The 19,740-nt window shown below is 30.9% G+C and overlaps 4 protein-coding genes across 7 annotated transcripts; 1 reads left to right on the top strand and 3 right to left on the bottom strand.

The window, feature by feature from the left end:
- Positions 1–8,329: 8,329 nt before the first annotated feature.
- Positions 8,330–13,630, top strand: LOC140813966 (COP9 signalosome complex subunit 7). Of its 4 annotated transcripts, none has more exons than XM_073172802.1 (9): positions 8,330–8,791; positions 10,144–10,219; positions 10,477–10,565; positions 10,766–10,855; positions 11,171–11,215; positions 11,312–11,382; positions 11,958–12,096; positions 12,640–12,745; positions 13,247–13,630. In XM_073172802.1, exons 1-8 carry the CDS (start codon positions 8,633–8,635, stop codon positions 12,709–12,711), a joined length of 741 nt encoding a protein of 246 aa, XP_073028903.1. In that variant the 5' UTR covers positions 8,330–8,632; the 3' UTR covers positions 12,712–12,745; positions 13,247–13,630. The 4 variants fall into 4 exon arrangements, with proteins under 4 accessions (XP_073028903.1, XP_073028904.1, XP_073028901.1 ...); XM_073172803.1 differs by lacking the exon at positions 13,247–13,630 and adding an exon at positions 12,235–12,275 and having other exon boundaries at positions 12,637–12,745; XM_073172800.1 differs by having other exon boundaries at positions 8,331–8,791; positions 12,657–12,745.
- Positions 13,631–13,970: 340 nt separating this feature from the next.
- LOC140813967 (non-specific lipid-transfer protein 1-like) lies at positions 13,971–14,689 on the bottom strand. Its single transcript, XM_073172804.1, has 2 exons — positions 14,272–14,689; positions 13,971–14,170 (listed from the first exon to the last, which is right to left on the bottom strand). Exons 1-2 carry the CDS (start codon positions 14,649–14,651, stop codon positions 14,161–14,163), a joined length of 390 nt encoding a protein of 129 aa, XP_073028905.1. The 5' UTR covers positions 14,652–14,689; the 3' UTR covers positions 13,971–14,160.
- Positions 14,690–15,862: 1,173 nt separating this feature from the next.
- Positions 15,863–16,741, bottom strand: LOC140814939 (non-specific lipid-transfer protein 1-like). The gene is made up of 2 exons (XM_073174037.1): positions 16,182–16,741; positions 15,863–16,078 (listed from the first exon to the last, which is right to left on the bottom strand). The coding sequence occupies exons 1-2, from the start codon at positions 16,523–16,525 to the stop codon at positions 16,072–16,074; spliced, it is 351 nt and encodes a 116-aa protein (XP_073030138.1). The 5' UTR covers positions 16,526–16,741; the 3' UTR covers positions 15,863–16,071.
- Positions 16,742–18,863: 2,122 nt separating this feature from the next.
- On the bottom strand, positions 18,864–19,388 carry LOC140815650 (ethylene-responsive transcription factor 13-like). Its single transcript, XM_073174725.1, has one exon. The coding sequence runs from the start codon at positions 19,386–19,388 to the stop codon at positions 18,864–18,866; it is 525 nt and encodes a 174-aa protein (XP_073030826.1).
- Positions 19,389–19,740: the final 352 nt, after the last annotated feature.

The following is a 19,740-nucleotide window of genomic DNA, read 5'->3' as shown; positions in this document are numbered from 1 at the left end:
TCATTTAATTCAAATTTGAATTTAATTAAATTTATATTAATTTAAATGTAATTTATGTATTATATATATTTTTATTTTTTTACTCAAATTAAAACTAAACTCTATCGAAAACGTAAACTATATTAAAATTTCTAAATTGATTATATCAATCATTTTAATTAAAAACTGTATAAATAAATTTAAAATACAAATGATTGCAATGATCACTATTATTCATGAGGTAAATCATTCAAAAATAAATTTTGCTACTTTAAGTAATTTTCTGCCCAAATTATTTCCTAAAAAAGAAATACGATATTTAATTAGTTTATTTAATTTTTCAAAAAAAAAAAACTTGGCTGAGTGTTAAGAGTTATCACTACATCAATGTTTTTCAATGGACATTAATTTACCATTTAATAATCATAAATTTTTTATCTCATATACATATTATTTCGAAATTACCTTAATTTGAAAGAATTAATACATTGAATTTTTCTTTCAAAACCATACGTATTTTGTATATCTTTAATTGTCTTATTAAAAATTCAAATAAAAGAGCATAAGAAAATTATAAGAGATAGATTCAAAAGATTTTCAAATGAACATTAAACTACCATCAATAATCAGAAATGTTTGACACCCAATGCATGTCATTCGAGATTTCATAATTTTAAAGAGTTAATGTATGGTATAATTCTATCAAAAGCATACAATATATAATTTTTGTCTTTTGGGAGATGTTATTTGAATTTTAAATAATAAATAATGCAATATTACATATTATATTAGAAATCAAGTTTATTATATTTATCTTACTTAATTTATCTATTCCAAAATTGAATTCTGAAATGACTCCTCTTTTTAGCACTATATATGAGTTGAATCATTCCAAGATGTAATATTCGTTTAAATTTAGATTTGTTCGTTGTTATGAACTACCTACATATGGAAACAACGAGAACAACAAATATTAAGTTTGAAGTATGTCTTTCATGATCGAGAAGTAAAAAATATTATTTTTATATTTGTACAAAATTTTAATTATTACGTATTACTAATGTGATAATTTTCTTCTATATTATAAAGTTCATGTATATATGACAGTATAAAATGTTCCGTAATAAAAATGATTAAACCAATTCTAAAGAAGGTAAATATCTTATTAGAAGATACATTATAAAATTTATCGATATTGTTTTGAAATACACATAGTAAATGTTAATAAAATAACTTTTCTGATGTTACATAATTTACTTATGATTTACATGTTTCATTTTTCTTTCGAAATAATAGGTTTTTGTGTATATTATGAAGATATTTTGTAAATAAAATCACAACCCATTTGGATAAATATATTGATGAAACAATTATTGTTATCATTCAAATGTGTCGAACACATGTCATGTCACAAAATTGCTTGTGAATGTAGATTTAGACGAAATTACTGAATTTAAAAAAAATTAGTTCTCATTAATTTTATTGAATGTGATTTAAAAATATTTTTTTAACATGTAAAAAATTAAAAATATACTGATTCTCGAAAATTAAAGAATTAAATATGTATTAAGATTAGTGACCGACATCAATATACTAAACATGAAAGCATCATGTCATTGCCTTAGTCTATCACAATCTACACTTTTGATATATGATAGTGATTAATTGCAAAAAAAAATTAATCGACATGTTGTATTTAATAATTTTTTTTTTAAAATTAACGAAAAATAGTTTTATTTTTATTTTTTTTTAATTATAATATTTTTTCGATTTAAATATCTATTCATTTTTCACTAATTTTTAATAATATCATCTCGTGCATCGCACGGGTGAAATACTAGTATCGAGATAGTAAGTGAGATTTGTGTGCCACCATGTATCACTGTTCTGGAAGTCACGTGCAACCATTTTTCTAGGAGATTTTTTTTAAGAGTAGGTCTCATGTGAACCGTCTCACGGATCTTAATATGTGAGACGAATCAATCCTACACATATTCACAATATAAAATAATATTCTTAACATAAAAAATAATATTTTTTCATTGATGACCCAAATTAGAGATCCGTCTCACAAATACGATCCGTGAGACAGTCTGACACAAGTTTTTCCCTTTTTTTAATGATTAAAAACTTTCATATTGAACATATTTTTGAATTATTAACGGATAATTATTAGATTTCGAAAAAATTAAAATGATGATTAAGGTTGTTTCGATTCTCCGACATCGTCTAGATTCAAGTGACAAATATTTATAGTATTATTATGATCAACTTATAATATAGACATCATTATATTTTTATTATAGTATCGGAAGAGTTTGTGTATTTTGTTTACTTACATAAGTAAAATCACAAAATGCTAACACAACGGATTAAAACTTTAAATACAACAAAATATGATTTCAAGCTAAAATATGTCACTTTTTTTTCATTTTAAGGTATAGTACTTTGATATCTGACATTTACAATGAATAGAAGAAAAATAAAAGAGATTTAGTTTTTAGAGACCCAAGGATGGAATATTTGGTTTATACATTATAACAAATCAAATTATAATACAACAGTGTAATAATTCAATATGATGTGTCGTGCAAAAGTGATAAAGCGATATAAACTTAAGTAACTTTCGATGTAAAACTTTTTCCTACTTACTCAAATAGAATCAGTACAATGCATCATTTACGAGCTAAAGAGAACTTACGTACAATTTCGGACCGAAATCAAGTTGTTCAAATGAATCATACACTCGGAATGATATCACATTGTTCATTGAACTCACTTTCTAGGTCGTAACAACATTGTCATGTTCGCTCAATTTCCAGTACATTAACTTTGTCAAGAGCTCCAATTAAACTGTTATTTTTTAATTCATTTATTGTAATGATCTGACATCACTCATCTGCGATCATTATTCATAGGACTTATTCAGCCGAGACACTGTAGCTCTTACTTTCCCAGGATTCGAACTCAAGACCTCATATACATATAGGTCTTTGCAAAGTAATATTGCACGTGACCGAGCTCTGACCACCAACCGCAACATAATTTTTCAGCTGGTAGGTCTTGTTGAGTTCTATAATTTTTGCATACAAAGTTTACAGAAAATCAATCGATTTTGCTCAGAATTCATATTTCCATAATGATTTTCAAGGAGTTTTGGTTGCGAGAAAATGCCTAATTCCGATGATCTTTTGGGACTTTGGCTGAAGTACACTACACGATACGATGAACAATTTTTATTTTATATTATAGCACAAAAAACAATGTGTGTGATGGAAAAACAAAGATATCAAATCGATTCCTATTCCACCAAAGAAACATGCATAGATATATTTAATTCTTCATTAAAAATTCATAACAATTAGTATAATGGTCAAAAATTCCAAAACTTGAACAATAAGCAAAAAATATGTTCATAATTGTTCGTCTGAGGCAGGGGCGGATCCAAGATTTTATGTTTGGGAGGGCCGGCTCACCACCAACTATGAATGTTTTAAGTTAGGCATTTGACCCTTTGTAAAAGCACGTTATTTAGTTTTCGAAAAAAACTTGCAGAAAATGGAACGCGGACAATATGTGTAAATCTGAAAATCTATAATCATTAAACTAATTATAGATACTTTTTTATGGACTAAATAATAAAATATATCTTATATAGTAATTATTTTAAAAAATATATTCGAGGGGCCGTTTATAGAAATTTTATTTTTTTTATCAATCGATTTTGCTCAGAATTCATATTTTCATAATGATTTTCAAGGAGTTTTGGTTGCGAGAAAATGCCTAATTCCGATGACCTTTTGGGACTTTGGCTGAAGTACACTACACGATACGGTGAACAATTTTTATTTTATATTATAGCACAAAAAACAATGTGTGTAATGGAAAAACAAAGATATCAAATCGATTCCTATTCCACCAAAGAAACATGCATAGATATATTTAATTCTTCATTAAAAATTCATAACAATTAGTATAATGGCCAAAAATTCTAAAACTTGAACAATAAGCAAAAAATATGTTCATAATCGTTCGTCTGAGGCATGGGCGGATCCAAGATTTTATGTTTGGGGGGGCCGGCTCACCACCAACTATGAAAGTTTTAAGTTAGGCATTTGACCCTTTGTAAAAGCACGTTATTTAGTTTTCGAAAAAAACTTGCAGAAAATGGAACGCGGACAATATTTAAATCTGAAAATCTATAACCATTAAATTAATTATAGATACTTTTTTTATGGACAAATAATATATATACTAAATAATAAAATATATCTTATATAGTAATTATTTTAAAAAATATATTCGAGGGGGCCGTTTATAGAAATTTTATTTTTTTTATGATCAAATAATATATATACTAAATAATAAAATATATATTATATAGTAATAATTTTTTTAAAAAAGTTCGCGGGGGCCACGGCCCCCCGAGTCCTACACTACATCCGCCCCTGGTCTGAGGCTAAATCCTAGAAACATGGTGGCACGTTTGGTACACGCGCCATCTCGCCGGCGTGTGTACGATCTCTAGCCGCATATTTTCCAATTAATGCAACCTTTTAAGTTCTACAACATTCATGAAGAAATGATTTTGAAATTCTCAAGCGATTTTGCCCATAAAGTATATTTTTAGAATGTTTTTCAAAAATAAGCAAGAAAAGGCTTTCCGGCCACCTTTGGACGATCGGTCAAACGTTTTGTAAACTTGACAACACAATCAAATAACATTTACTCATTTCGTAAGAACAAAATCCTTTGGGACACAAAAAACTAAAGGCTTGAACATGCTACACCTCCATCACCGATTGTTTTTTGGGTAACTATTTCCAGATTTTTTATGCAAGGATTGTGATTTTTTTGGGTGAATTTTCTTTTTTTCACTCTATTTTCTATCTCTATGTTCTAAGTGACTTTTCAGAACTAAAATACACGAAAATATGACGATTTATCTGATAACTTGGAATGTCTAAGTAGGCATAATTGCATGTTTTTGGGTTTTCCATTGTCTAAACTAAATTATGTACTAATATAATATTATGATTATTTTTATTATGGGTATTTATTTAATGTTATTTTTATCAGTAGTAATTTAGTTATTATTAGGATTATCTTTATTTTGGATGAATTTGTTTCTATTAATGAACTATCATGACACATAGTCCTATTTTAAATTATCATCTTTAAATAAGTTGAACACTTGCTTCTAGCACAAGGATGCTACAATTATATTTTATCGGTCTATTAAAATATATTTAGCTGAATGTATGGTTTATTTATTGAGTTTTAATTTTATTAATACATAATAAATAGAAAATATTATTTTATTATATATTTATAAATATGTTTAAATATATATAATTTATTGTTGAGATATATTCGTATTAAACTATTATTTAATAATTATAAATATTTTAATAAAATACGATGATATATTCTTTTAATAAATAGAGTATATTATTTTAAATTAATCAAAAAGAAATTAAACATTGTAAAAATAAAAATGTGTACCTAATTGAATTAAAAGAAATTTAGATTAAGTTGAAAATTTATGAGTGGATCTCATGTGAGTCAACCCTACCGATATTCACAATAAAACGTAATACTTTTAGCATAAAAAGTAATACGTTTTCATGGATGACCCAAATAAGAGATATGTGACAGATACGGCCTGCCAAAATTTATTATCAAAACTCCGAGTACTAATAAGAGGCTTACAATCTGCGGCACCCGAATAAAACTTCGGGTGCAAGATAGCCCTCAGATAATGGGAGACCCACTCCAAACAAGACATTGCATCTGGAGAGCTAGTGGGGTGAGCCGACTCAGAAACCATAATTAGATGAGCTGGTGAGCCGACTCACCTTTTGACGGGTTGAGAAAATATCAATCTTACCAATATTTTAGGTGATGAGACGAGTTCCTCAAACTAATTTTATGTATAATTTGAGATAGCCATTGTTTGGACAGATCGGGGGTGGATGGAGAAACTTCACACCTTAAGTCATTTATTTTATACTAGTATTTAACCCGTGCGATGCACGGGCTGATATTATAAAAAATCGGTGAAAAATAATTAGATATGTAAATTGAAAAAAATAATATAATTATAAAAAATAAAAATAAAACTATTTTTTCGCTAATTTTAAAAAACTTTCTTAAATACAACACATGTTGATTAATTTTTTTGCCTAATAATCACTATTATATATCAAAATTTTAGATTGTGTTAGCCTAAGGCAATGACATGATGGTTATCCTGTTTAATATATTGATGTCGGCTACCAACCTTAATACATATTTAATTCAATAATTTTCGAGAAGCTACATATTATTATTGTTTAACTTGTGACAAAAAATATTTTTAAATCATATTCATTAAAATTAATGAAAAATACTTTTTTAAAAATTCAGTAATTTCGTCTAAATCCATATTCACCAACAATTTTATGACATGACACGTATTTGACACATTTGAATGATAACAATAATTGTTTCGTCAATATCTTTATCCAAATGGGTTGTGATTTTATTTCAAAATCTCTTCATAATAAACACAACAGCCTATTTTTCCGAAAGAAAAATGAAACATCTGATCATAAGTAAATTATGTATAAATCAGAATAGTTATTTTATTAACATTTATTATGTGTATTACAAAACAATGTCAATACATTTTATGAGGTGCCTTCTAATAAGATGTTCACTTTCTTTAGAATTGGTTTAATCATTTCCATTACGAGAATTTTCTATTATCATGTATCCGTGAACTTTGTAATATAGAAGAATATCACATTAGTAATATGTAATGATCAAAAATTTATATAAATAGATGAATAATAATTTTTACTTCTCGATCATGAAAGGTATATTTCAAACTGAATGTCTCGTTGTTCTCGTTGTTTCCATATGCAGGTAGTTCATAACAACGAACAAATCTAAATTTAAATGAACATTACATCTTGGAAAGATTCAACTAAATTTTGGATTAGATAAATTTAGTAAGATAAATAGAATAAAAATGATTTCTAATATAATATACAATATTGTATTATTTAAATTTAAAATTCAAATAAGACATCCCAAGGGACAAAAACTATACATTGGATGCTCTTGACAGAATTATATCATACATTAACTCTTTCAAATTATGAAAATCTCGAATTGCATGCATTCGGTGTCAAACATTTCTGATTATTGAAGGTAATATACATGTTTATTGAAAGTAATTTAATGTCCATTTGAAACTCTTTTGAATCTATCTCTTTTAGTTTTTTTGTGCTATCTTATTTAAGTTTTTAGGAAGACAATTTAAATTATACAATATACATATGGTTTTGGAATAAACCACAACGCGTTAATTCTTTCAAATTAAGGTAATTTCGAAATAATATGTTTTTGGGATAAAAAAATTATGATTACTAAATGGTAAATTAATGTTAATTGGAAAACCTTGTTGTAGTGATAACTTTTAACACTCAACCAATTTTATTTTAGAAAAATTAAATAAACTAATTAGATATTGTATTTCTTTTTCAGTAAGTAACTTGGGCAGAAAATTACTTAAAATTGAAAAATTATTTTTGAATGATTTACCTCATGAGTGATACTGAACATTGCAATCATTTGTATTTTAAATTTATTTATGCAGTTTTTAATTAAACTAATTGATATAATCAATGCAAAATTTTTAATATAGTTTATATTTTCAATAGAGTTTAATTTTAGTTTGAGTTAAAAATAAAAAAAACATATCATACATAAATTCATTTGAAGTAATATAAAAATTATTTAAATTTAAAATTGAATTAAATGAAGTGATATAATCAATGCAAACAATAATTGGAGTGATCATTTATTGCAGTACACATATGTCAATATTCAAGATAAAATCTTTTCTTTTTTAAGAAATGACATTTTGCGAAAATGACTATTTTTAGCAAAAACTCTGTTTATATATATATTTAATAAAAAAATAAAAATATATAATACATAAATTAAATTTGAATTAATATAAAAATTAATTAAATTAAAATGAATTAGGAAAATTACTTTTTTGCAAAAACATTATTTATACAATATATATATATATGATATATATATATATATAAATATATATATAATATACTATTTTTAGGCTGAGACTTATAAAATACAGAGGACCATCTTTTCCAGTTTTACCCTATATGAATATTCACTTTTGTTTTTGACAAACAACTTTATTTTATATTTTATTTCAATCATTCATATATCAATTATCCTAATATTGTATATTCACTTAGTCATCATATGATATAAAAAAATGTACACAGCGTCTATATATATAAAAGATGTGCGATACGATCGGTTCTAGCTAAAGCTTTTTGACATCTATGACCAGAGTGCCGTGTGAGGGTGTAATTGCAATTATACGGGCGGAGGAAACATACGGCTTATGTTAGCAACATCCCAGAACAGAAACTGACGCTATAAATATATCGTGCGTCTCCAGACACACAACGCACCAAATCTGAAGGGAAGAGGAACTACAATGAGCTCTCCAAGTTTCTAGTCCCGAAAACCCTAGATTATCACTGATTTCTGATCATTTTCGTAGTTATTTGTAAATTTCACAACTTCTGTTATTGGATCAGCAGCAGTCATTTGAAATCTGCAAAAAATGGACATTGAACAAAAGCAAGCGGAGCATATAGACTACTTTGTGAAGCAGGCGTCGAATCTGAAGGGCTCGGCACTGGCTAATGTGATTGTTGAGGCCACCTCTCACCCAGCCCTCTTTGCTTTCTCTGAGATTCTTTCCGTACCTAGCGTCATCGAGGTATTACGCTACGTGCTTTCGATTGATTTTGTTTCGTGATGTATGGAATTTAGACGTGCTCTCGCGGTATGTGAGGTCTCCTGGGTTGTGATTTCGATAGCGCTTGTAGTCATAGTAATATTAGGTTGTCGGAAAGCCGGTATGTTTTTCCATACCTTTTTTAATTATTTAGGATAGTTTTGGGTTAGATAATTCGCTACCCTTGTTTTATCATATATTATTTCGGGAAAATGGTTCTCAGTGGAGGCCTGGAGGGTATCAGTAGCGTTATGTTTCTTAGTTTTCTGGGACTGGTCTCAGCTTAGTCATCTCAAAATCATGAACATAGGCTGGATAATTTACTAGGAGATGAAAAATTGAAATGAATACAGGCGTACAGCTATTACACCGAGGCTTTTGAATTCAGTGAGATTGAAATGGAACGGTAATGATGGATAACCACCAGAAGTTTGCAAATTATAAATGAATTTGGGCAGTCTCATGGATATGCTCCCAAAATCATATCATTTGGCTGAGGATTGACGTGCTAGATTTTGAACTGAAGTGATTGATTTAGCGGGATAAAATCCTCAGCTTGAATGGGACACATTCTAAGCATAATTCTTCGCGGAATTCATAGTTCAGGGTTTGGGCTTATGTGATTTTCATTTTTGGGGGCTTATGTTATTTTGAGTTCTTATATAATCATAAAAATCTTTCAGTACAGCATAATTTTACTTCATGGGGAGGATGGTCTGGAATCTTTTGCCGACAGATTTGTTGTTGTTTGACATGTTTTCTTTTAATACTGTGACCGATGCAATTGATTTTGCTGATGTTTGAGTGTTTCATTGCTTTCACATGTTGTGTACCTTTGTATGCTTGTTTCCTTTATACATATATTAACATTTTGGACCAATACTTATATTGTTCCCCTTGTTGATGGATATTGGAATTTAAATGGTTTTCTTGACTTATTCTATGATATGAGTCGTCATTCAATCTGAGGTTGGTTGTGAAATTGCCAGCTCTATGTTTCTGAATTTTCTGTGATTGACTTGTATCTTATATCATTTTTAATATTTATGATAGGCTCCAAATTCCAAAATATGCTGAAAGATAATAGTTTGTAAAGCTAGGTAGTGCAAACACGAATTTCTGTCTGAAATGATCAAGTGCAGTTTTACTTAACGCTGTCTTAAAAATTAAGTAATTATCACTGGTATCAAACAAAAGTTGAGAGCAATCAGTATATTCTTTTGCTTGCTTTCATGTTAATATGTACAATATTTAAACATTTTCTTTGGTATTGAAACTTCTGAAGAAATGATGTTTCTATGTCAATATTTCTTTATGTTTGGACCATTGTGCAGCTTGAAGGAACTGAGAATGATATTTTCCTTGGTTTGCTTCGGATGTTTGCATATGGTACATGGAGTGAATACAAAAGTAAGTGGCCAATCTGTTCAATCATCAATTTTCCCAGGTTTTCAATTTTATGTCTCAAATTTGCCTGAATTAATTTGTAAAATTATTAATGGTTATAATATTGTTTGGACTTTCACGGTCTCTCAAGTCTCAAAATGTATTTACTGTGCCTATAACTGTTAATGTATTATATAGTGTTCAATGCTGCCGCAATGAGATGTTTCTTTCAATTTGGTGGTTTCTCCATGCATTAGTTTTACAGATTAGTTGTGCTGCAGGTGATGCCAGCAGGCTTCCACAATTGGTTCCGGAGCAAGTCCTTAAGCTAAAGCAGCTGACAGTGCTCACTTTGGCAGAGGCAAATAAGGTTCAACGACTTCTTTTTTCTAGTGGGCTCGCCTATGATTGTGCAGTTGTGTGTTAGTTGAAAATGTGAGAGATTTGATTGTTAGCTTATGTTCTTGGTTTCCTTTATATTTGGTATTACTGTATTAGTTATACTGGTCTTTGATTTTCCTGTCTTTCGTAATTGTTTGCGAGCGTATGAACTTTTTGGCCCTTGGACAGGTATTGCCGTATGATACATTGATGCATGAGATGGATGTTACAAATGTTCGTGAATTGGAGGATTTTCTCATTAATGATTGTATGTACGTGGTAGGTTTCATTTCGCTATTCATTCCTGACCAACCATTAAATTGACTCTTAAGTTTTGGTTCCTTCAGATAAGGTGTTTGCTTTAAACAACAATGTATTTTTGCAATGTTTGTCTGCAATGTTTTTGTTTAATTGTTTCCTTTGCACAAGTTATCCATCTTGTTCATTATTTCACCTTTTAAATTTATATGCTTCATATTTCATATTTTAGATAAAGGACCCGTGATCTTGACAGTAAAGTAGACAAAGTCATTTATTTCGATTCTTTGAAAAATTTTGTAGGATAAATGTTATTTTTGTTGCTTATATGAACAGGGGATAGTCAGAGGAAAGCTGGACCAATTGCGCCGATGCTTTGAGGTCAATATTATAGTTTTTTAACCTCCAGTAGCAGATCACTTATTTGGCGATAATTAATTGCTAATGAGCTAATCTAATGTTTGTGTGAGTTTGTAGGTGCAATTTGCTGCAGGGAGGGATCTTAGACCTGGACAATTGGGTGGTATGATCAGAACGCTGTCAAATTGGTAATATTTCTTTCCTGAGGGTTAAATTTTTATATATTTTGTTTGTACCTATGCATCTTTACTGCTTGAGTTTCTGAATATAGATTGATATATGTGGCATATTCCATTCTCGGAAAGTATTTACCGTGTTGGGAAAACAATACAAATATTAAATTCTAGAGTAAATATTTGCTATTTTATGTTCAGTAGCTGCTTCGAAGATTGGAGGATGGTTCAATAATTGGCACTTATTCCATCTCTCGTTTGGAAGTTGCCTCTATCATTCCACACACTTGCTTGCCTTTTGATTAAAATCTTTCTCAGGGATCCTCATGTTGGAGTGCTTTGCATGGTATATGATGATAGTATGATTGCCTGTGGCTGTCTGGCATTAAATTCATTTTAATAAACAGCTGACATAGCAGAAGCCTGCTTCAGTTCTTTTGTTATCATATCTTGTTATAAATTTGGTGCGAGAAAATGAATGTAATACGATTTTCAACTCTAATTTTTTGCAACGCTTTCCTTTCAATGGCTGCATGTTTTCCATCTAGTATCTAAATTATTTATGTAAATCTTATTTTATTGTCTCTTAGGTTGTCCACATCTGAAAATCTTCTTGTCTCAATTCAAGAGAAGATTAAATGGGCAGATTCTATGAGTGAAATGGACAAGAAGCACAAAAAGGAAGTAGAAGAAAGAATTGACGAAGTGAAGAAGACACTATCTGTGAAGGTCAGTTACTTTTGTCAGTGAAATAGACAATATTCTCTGTTTCAATGTAGTGTCATTCAGTTTACTGCATGTGTTAGTTTTGCTGCTAAATATGAAAGCCGCTTGATGGCCTCGTGAATTTTGATCAAACTGTGTCAGGAGAGGATGCTAGGCTCTCTAGAATTGACTTGAGCACTTAGGTACCTTAACTTTCTTGTTATGTTGATGGAAATTTAATGCTCAGTTCATGGATATTTTTGAAATTTTAATTTCATGAAGTGAGCAATTCTGCTTGGTCAATTGCGGGCATTTATATTAAAGTTGATTTATTTTAAAATTCAATTATTTACTTGTTTGATGTAATAAATAAGACGTTAAAAGTTTTAGTTTTTGCCACTTTCCTTCTGAATGCATTTGCAAAGTTTATTTGGCTGGCACATGGCCTTTCTTAGTTTCACAACTTGATGCTTATGATATATGTTTTCTTTCTTTTACAAACCATGGCACATACGCATGAACTCTATGTGTGTTTTTCGGTGTGTCTTACTTACGTTGTGGCAGAAGTTACAAACTGTGAGCAGGCCGACCTTGATCACCGAGGGCATGAAGAGATCTCTTCTGAACTGGGTGGAGTGATGGACTATGAGGAAGATCGCAGCCGATCTAAGAGGTAGCATTTGATGCCCATACTTTCGCCACTTCGGGATAACGCTACGAACGCTCTACATATTCAACTTCAACATTGGCGTGTTTTCCTCTCTTTTAACCTTCTCTTTTATGGCCTCTATGCGTTAAAATTACGTTCATGCTTTCAGGAGATTAAAGTCAATATTTCCAACCCATTGCTGTAGCTAATTTTACAATAAATCGAACTCAAAAGTCTGACTTGAACTCGGGCTCTCAAGTTCAACTTGAACCACCAAAATATTTTTTTTCATGAACATGTTATTGAACATGAGATCAAGTTCAAATAATATTGAGCTAATCGAGCTGGATCAACAGGCTCCTGAGCGACCGACTTACCGTACAACCTTAATTTCTTAAATGTGGCTTAGCTCGTAATGCTGACTTCTTTTATAGTTTTAAACAGAGGAGCGCTTCATTGTTTAGGGAGTTATTGTTCCTAATAGATCCATGCAAAGATTTATTGTATGACTTGTAAAACGTGCAGGAGACGACACCCTATAGTTCGAGGAGATAGAGATAAAGAGGAGAACCTAGGATGAATCTGTCAGACACCTGGCCATTTTTTGGACTCCATGGTATTGGGATGACGATGTGCTCTTCGAGAGGAGACGATCCTTCAGCAGCAGACCTGTCAGCCCACCTAGAAACTGACAGCATTTGCTTGAATTACCTTAAATGCTTTTAATTTTGAATGACGAGGGAACGGGATATAGTGTACTTGGTCCTTCCGTTCATTTGCAAACAGATGATGTAATGATCATGAATTTACGCAGGAATTCCTTATTTCGACTTTGTTTTAGTGTAATGCTTGAACGAAAATACCAAGGACGAAATTCTATTAGCCAAACAGCTCATCTTTCCCTTCCCACAGATGCTAAAAGGTTGTATTTTATTATTATTATTTTTTACCAAAGACTAAAAAGGTGGTTTTGGGTGCAGCCTACAGGGTGCCTTCTTGATTAAACCAAAGTATGAAATCATGTTGCAAGTATGTTAGAAAATTATGAAGCCTCGAGAAATTGTGTTCATATTTGATTTCATTTTGAGCATTTTGGAAGATATATTTTCTAAATATGCTTTTGAAATTAGATTTGAAGAACATGATCTACGTTTGATTTTTTCACTAAGAAAATGATTTCTCTGTTCTATCATATTTTTATACTATAATGTGTAATCAGTATGGATGTATCACATAACACATCTTTACATTTGGTAGCTGTGAATGCACATTTTTACTAGGAATCGAGAAAGATTTTCATATTACTGGGCCGCTTCAAGAAGCCTGATGAAGCAACATTTATTACAACTATACAAACAACACAGGAACACGAAATAAAACTCTAATAATCCGAGCTTCAGTTTCAGGGATTCCTTTCCTTATTTCTCGAGCCTTGGGCCTCATTTGATCCTGCAGGAAATGAATAATTGAAGAATGAACACAAAATCTCAGAGAGTTCATCCTAGAAATTGACAAAGAAATTAATAATAAGAAAAGGAAGATAAACATACTTGTTACAGTCAACAGTGCGGGAGACGGGGATATCCAGATGAACGCCGCACTGAACCGGGAGGCTCTGCGCCAGCGCGTCCTTCATCCCGGGGTACCGATTTGCGGCGGCCTTAACACAGCTGCAGGCGGCCCTCTTGTCTGCAGTCGTCCGGCCCATCCCTTTCACTGATTTTACACCGTTGCAGCATGCTGAAGATGGTTTGTTTCCGCCACGCCCGGTGAGGTAGCTGATGCATGGCATTAGAGCAGTGTCCACTTGACCGCAACTGATGGTGTATCCAGGCTGAGCCATGAACAGAACCAAGGCAAGAATTGCGAGCACTGATATTAGAGAACCACACTTCATATTCTTATGGAAATATTCTTCTTGTGTTCGCATGATCTTTTAAGGGAATCGATTAATTACTGTTTTTATGGTTGTGGTTGTGGATCTTATGGGTTTCGAGGCTATGAAGATGGGGGGTATTTATAGGTTTGAAAGGCTTGATTTTTCAAAAGTGAATGTTATTTAACTAAAGTGTCGATATTCGTACACCAACCATGTCTATCTTTGTGTCAATCATACTCATATATTTTAGATATATAATCTTGATATATTTATCAAATTCAATAGATGAGTGTAATATTATTGGTAAACACAAAGATGATAATATTTGGTGAATATCATAACAAATATATTTATATTGAGAGATAATATCAAATATCAACAGAGTTGACCCAGCTCACGAATATATATATATATATTATATATATATATATATATATATATATATTATATATATATATATATATTATATAATTATTTTTTTTTTGAATCTTTAGATATAGTTGTTTTTCATAAAATAAAAGTTTTTTTAAAATGAAATAAATACAAGTTTTCACCATTTACAAATATACTAAATCATCCTTTTATATACCAATTAATACTGAAAAATCAACTATACTGTGGATGTCTCGAAATAGTCTCAAATCCAAACACGCGAGCCTCTTTACAACCATCGAATAAAGAGTACGTAGGATGAAATAAATCCCATGAGTACGTAGTTTGTAACTGCTTTTATCGGTTTGTCTTTATTCTAAAACTTGAGAAGTAAATGTTGGCTTAATCTTTTTGGAGGCATCTGCAGGCACGAGATTCATTCATGCTAGCTCATTGCTCACGCTTCTCGGCCTATGCATGATTTAGTCTAGGACAAGTTTTCTTCAAGACTTATTTCATTTAATCCAATCCTAGATTTTTGGTTGTATAAATTTGATATCTGTCACACATATTTTCAATCAATTTAAGGATGTTTTTTTCAATGTGTGCAATTCTCGTCCTTTTTGCAGCCTGAATAGAAAATTTCACGCATCTTCTTCTTTTTTTTTTTTGTAGTTTGCATGCATGGTATGTTTCTCTACTGATCTGCATGTTACTTAGTACTGCTTCTTACTTCTTTTGCGCTTCTGTTTAAATTTGGTTCTCTTTGATATCGGTCATTGATTGAGGGCATTCAGTGCGTTCAATGGACATTGATCGTCGTCGCGTCGTCGTATATAGTAAGAGATCTATATGTACGTACAGATAGTATATGTATATAGAAGTAAATATGATGATGCAATAGCTGTAAATGATTTATTTAGTTAATTGCTCGAAATGTTATGGAGTTGTTGATCACAAGAAAGAATGATATTTCTTCATGTGATTCATCATACTCCATTGATACAAGTAGGTTTACAAACCATAATATTATTGAAAACTAAAGAGTGGTTTAATTTATTTCTGAATCAAATCTCCTGCATGAACTTCAAACTTCACTTTATATCCTGCATGCCAAGAGAAAGAAAGAAAGAAAGAAAACGTTACTATTCAAGTAAAAAAATATAAGCAATAACATGTATGTATCAAAACAAGAAGAGTTACACTGACCTGTCACAGTCGACGCTGCGAGAAATAGGGATGTCCAACTGAACCCCACACTTAGCCGGAAGACTCTGAGCCGCCGTATCCTTCAAGTCCGTGTATCTGTTAGCAGCAGCCTTGACACAGTTGCAGCAAGTCCTTTTGTCTGCCGGTGTTCCGGCCATCCCTTTGACGGCTTTCACGCCATTACAGCATGCCGGAGTTGGTTCAGCTTCACGTCCCCTGAGGTAATCGATGCATGATAGTAAAGCAACATCTACTTCACCGCATGTGACAGCGTATCCAGGCTGTGCAAAGAATTGGACAATGGCAAGAATAGCGATCACGGGTACCACCACACGGGAGTTCATTTTCTTGATGTTTGGATAATGGGAGCTGTTTCTTTTTTCTGGTGATTTTACTCTTGTAGTTAATTTGAGTTTTGGCTTGGTTGAAGGTGTTCTTGGATCGGGTATATATAGGGCTGGAGGCGCTGTATTCTGAAATAAGCAGCTGTTACGCTGTTTTGGATTTGCTTTAAATAGCAAAGATGATATACTCTTGAAACTGTTCTTATCACTTCGACAGTTTTGCTCAGGTACCTTTTGAGCCTCATGTGTTCATTATTATACCATAACAGTAACAAACTCATTGAAGATTTTTTTCTAATTTATTAATCTAATTTTAGAACAAAAGGATGCATTCACAAAAAGTAATAAGACAAAAAATTGTGTGAGACGGTCTCATATGTCGTATTTTGTGAGACAAATCTCTTATTTGGGTCGTCCACGAAAAAATATTATTTTTTATGCTAGGAGTATTAATTTTTATTGTGAATATCTGCGGGGTTAACCCGTCTCACAGATAGAGATTCGTGAGACCATCTCACAAGAGACTTGCTCAAAGAATAATATTTTCCTCCATAAATCAGTATATGGTAAACATATTTATACCCAAAATTATAATCAATGACAATTAAAATCTTATAGATGCAGTTCAATGAATCAAATATTCTACGTGTTGGTTGTTGTGTGACATCGTGTGACAACTACAAGCTATTATATCAGATTGAAGATTTGCTAAGTGCGCATCGAAAAATATCGTCTGAGAATATTATTGAATTTGAAAACACTTGGCTTGTGAAATCGTGTGTGAAAATATTTTTAAGTTTTATTTGATCTTTAATATTTATTATACTCATTAATTCACGATATATCTAGGTATTAATTTTTATAAATATTTACAAGAATTAAACCAGTTTACGCGAACGAATCAAATCACAATTTCAATTCTAACTTAACCTGATCGTATTATATGATCTAGTCAGAGTTAATTTGAGTTTATGTGATTCAAGATGCATGTGACAGACGTAAATATTTATTTTTTTCAAATTTCAACACAAGATTGAATCAACTTATTATGTTACATTTACATAAGATGATTTCATATATTTCAGCCATGGGTTTGAAAGTTTGGGTCTGAATTAAGGACTCAAACAAACGATAATTTGATCGGTTGATCACAAAACGCCTTAAAAATTGAAAATTGAGCAGGTCTCTTGTGAGACGGTCTCACGAATCTTTATCTGTGAGATGAGTCAACTCTACTGTTATTCACAATAAAAGGTAATACTCTTAGCATAAAAAGTATATAATTTTTCATGGATGACTCAAATAAGAGATCCGTTTTACAAAATATGACATGTGAGGTCGTCTCACACAAGTTTTTGCCTTGAAAATTAGCCAAATAATTTGAAATTAAAATCCATCAAATCATTTCATCCAAGCAAAACTTTTGGCACAAGTCGGAAAAATACATATCCAACTCATTTATGCTAGGGTTATTATCCTAGCTCCTCCGATTCGTTCACTGGCTAGACTTATTGGCCATTTTACATTTGCATTTTATACGTTATGAAAAACTTGTTTTACAAATTTCCCCATAGTACAAGGCTATGTTTGGTAGCCATGATAAAAGAATTATCTTGTGTTTTGTTCATTTTTTATTTAGTCTTCAAGCTCTTGATTATGATTGAAAGCCCTTACTAATCATGTTATTTGTGTGATTAAATATCACTACTCAAAAGTGTGATAATATATAATTTTTAATAGTGATCATGATAAGATTGTATATTAACCATAATACCCTTGAATTGTCTTTCTTCAATATAATATGAAAATTAAATTAGTGAAAATTTTATAATTAATAAAATATTTAAATTTTTATTATATTTTTTATATATTAATTTCATATATTTTTATTATTTTCAATTATTTTTAAAAAACAATAATATTGTAATTATAACTAAAATTTATTCAACAATAAAATTAATATTTAAAATATTATTATTTTAATTATTAAAGCAAATGCATATTTACAAATTTATTTCTAATAAATATATTAAATTAATTTTAATAAATGTTAATTATAATTATAAATATTTAATTATCTATCCAATTATTTTAAAAATATATATTTAATTAACATTTGAGACATTTTGGTCATTATAACAATAAAATTTACAAAATTAATCCATCATTTTAAAATCATACCAAACATCATGTTATTTATCACACCATACTATTAATTCATATATCTCATTTTTTAATAACTCTAATTATTAATCATTTAGTACTTATTCTATCATACCTACCAAACGGAGCTTAATAGTACTATTTCTTAGACTCGAGGGTGAATAAACACACTTTTTCAGCTCCGGCGACTGCGCCGCCGTTTAGTCGCCTTGCTCGGCTCTTTCATTGCACCGTCGGAGCCAATAAGATGCGGAAAATTGAGCCTGGCTCGTGAGCCACGCAACTTGTAGGCCGCTTGATCATAAGCCAATGCTGCATCCACCGGTGTCTCGTAAGTCCCCAGCCAAATCCTCCTCCCTTTCTTGTCTGGGTCTCTTATCTCCGCCGCAAACGTTCCCCACGGCCGACGCCTCACCCCTCGGTACCTCTTCCATTCGTGCGGCGTTTGATGTTCACGCGCCGCTCCGTTTTCTGCCATCAGGTCTTCACATCTAAACCCATAATATGGATTTTTTGAGCTGTGATCCAAATTTGACATCAAATCGCTGAAATGTCGTGCCCAAAAAGAGTCTTCTAAGCTTGGTTTAGATTTTGAAAATTTGGTGAAAAAGTCATCTGGAAAATCGGAATCATCGAGGAGATACTGTTGGATTGAATCAAGAATCATGGCATCATTTTTTGAAATGGTTTCTGAAAACATTTTTGATCGAGAGGGAGAGAATAACTATGGGTTTTATCTGTTTATTTATTTAGTTTCTTCCTTAAAAACGACAAGTCAAAGAAATGTGATTTTCTACATAAACATTCGACGGGCTTTCCAACTATTTATAGTGTCTGCATGCATAGACACCACGAAAAGTTCCATGTGAAAATTAAGACAAATACAAATAGTTTGGTATACCATTTGGATATTGATCATGCATTAATTCTAATATACTGTGTGTCAGGTGTACGCAAAAATATTTTTTATAATTCATTGTTTTATATTTAAATGAGTATCAAAATATAATTATAAAAAATAACGAGAAATTAATTAAAAAATAAATAGAAGA

The sequence above is a fragment of the Primulina eburnea genome, chromosome 15 (assembly GCF_022965805.1).
Source record: "Primulina eburnea isolate SZY01 chromosome 15, ASM2296580v1, whole genome shotgun sequence".
Lineage (NCBI taxonomy): Eukaryota > Viridiplantae > Streptophyta > Magnoliopsida > Lamiales > Gesneriaceae > Primulina > Primulina eburnea.
The sequence above is the reverse complement of the archived record's forward strand: the minus strand, read 5'-3'. Positions and strand labels throughout refer to the sequence as shown.

Bases quoted from the DNA above. Each gene is read 5' to 3' on its own strand.
- LOC140813966 (XM_073172800.1), top strand. From the start codon at position 8,633: ATGGACATTGAACAAAAGCAAGCGGAGCATATAGACTACTTTGTGAAG. The intron at 10,856-11,170 runs GTAGGTTTCATT...TTATATGAACAG, and splicing joins TTAATGATTGTATGTACGTG to GGGATAGTCAGAGGAAAGCT. The intron at 12,097-12,656 runs GTCAGTTACTTT...AACTGTGAGCAG, and splicing joins AGAAGACACTATCTGTGAAG to GCCGACCTTGATCACCGAGG.
- LOC140813967 (XM_073172804.1), bottom strand. From the start codon at position 14,651: ATGCGAACACAAGAAGAATATTTCCATAAGAATATGAAGTGTGGTTCT.
- LOC140814939 (XM_073174037.1), bottom strand. From the start codon at position 16,525: ATGAACTCCCGTGTGGTGGTACCCGTGATCGCTATTCTTGCCATTGTC.
- LOC140815650 (XM_073174725.1), bottom strand. From the start codon at position 19,388: ATGTTTTCAGAAACCATTTCAAAAAATGATGCCATGATTCTTGATTCA.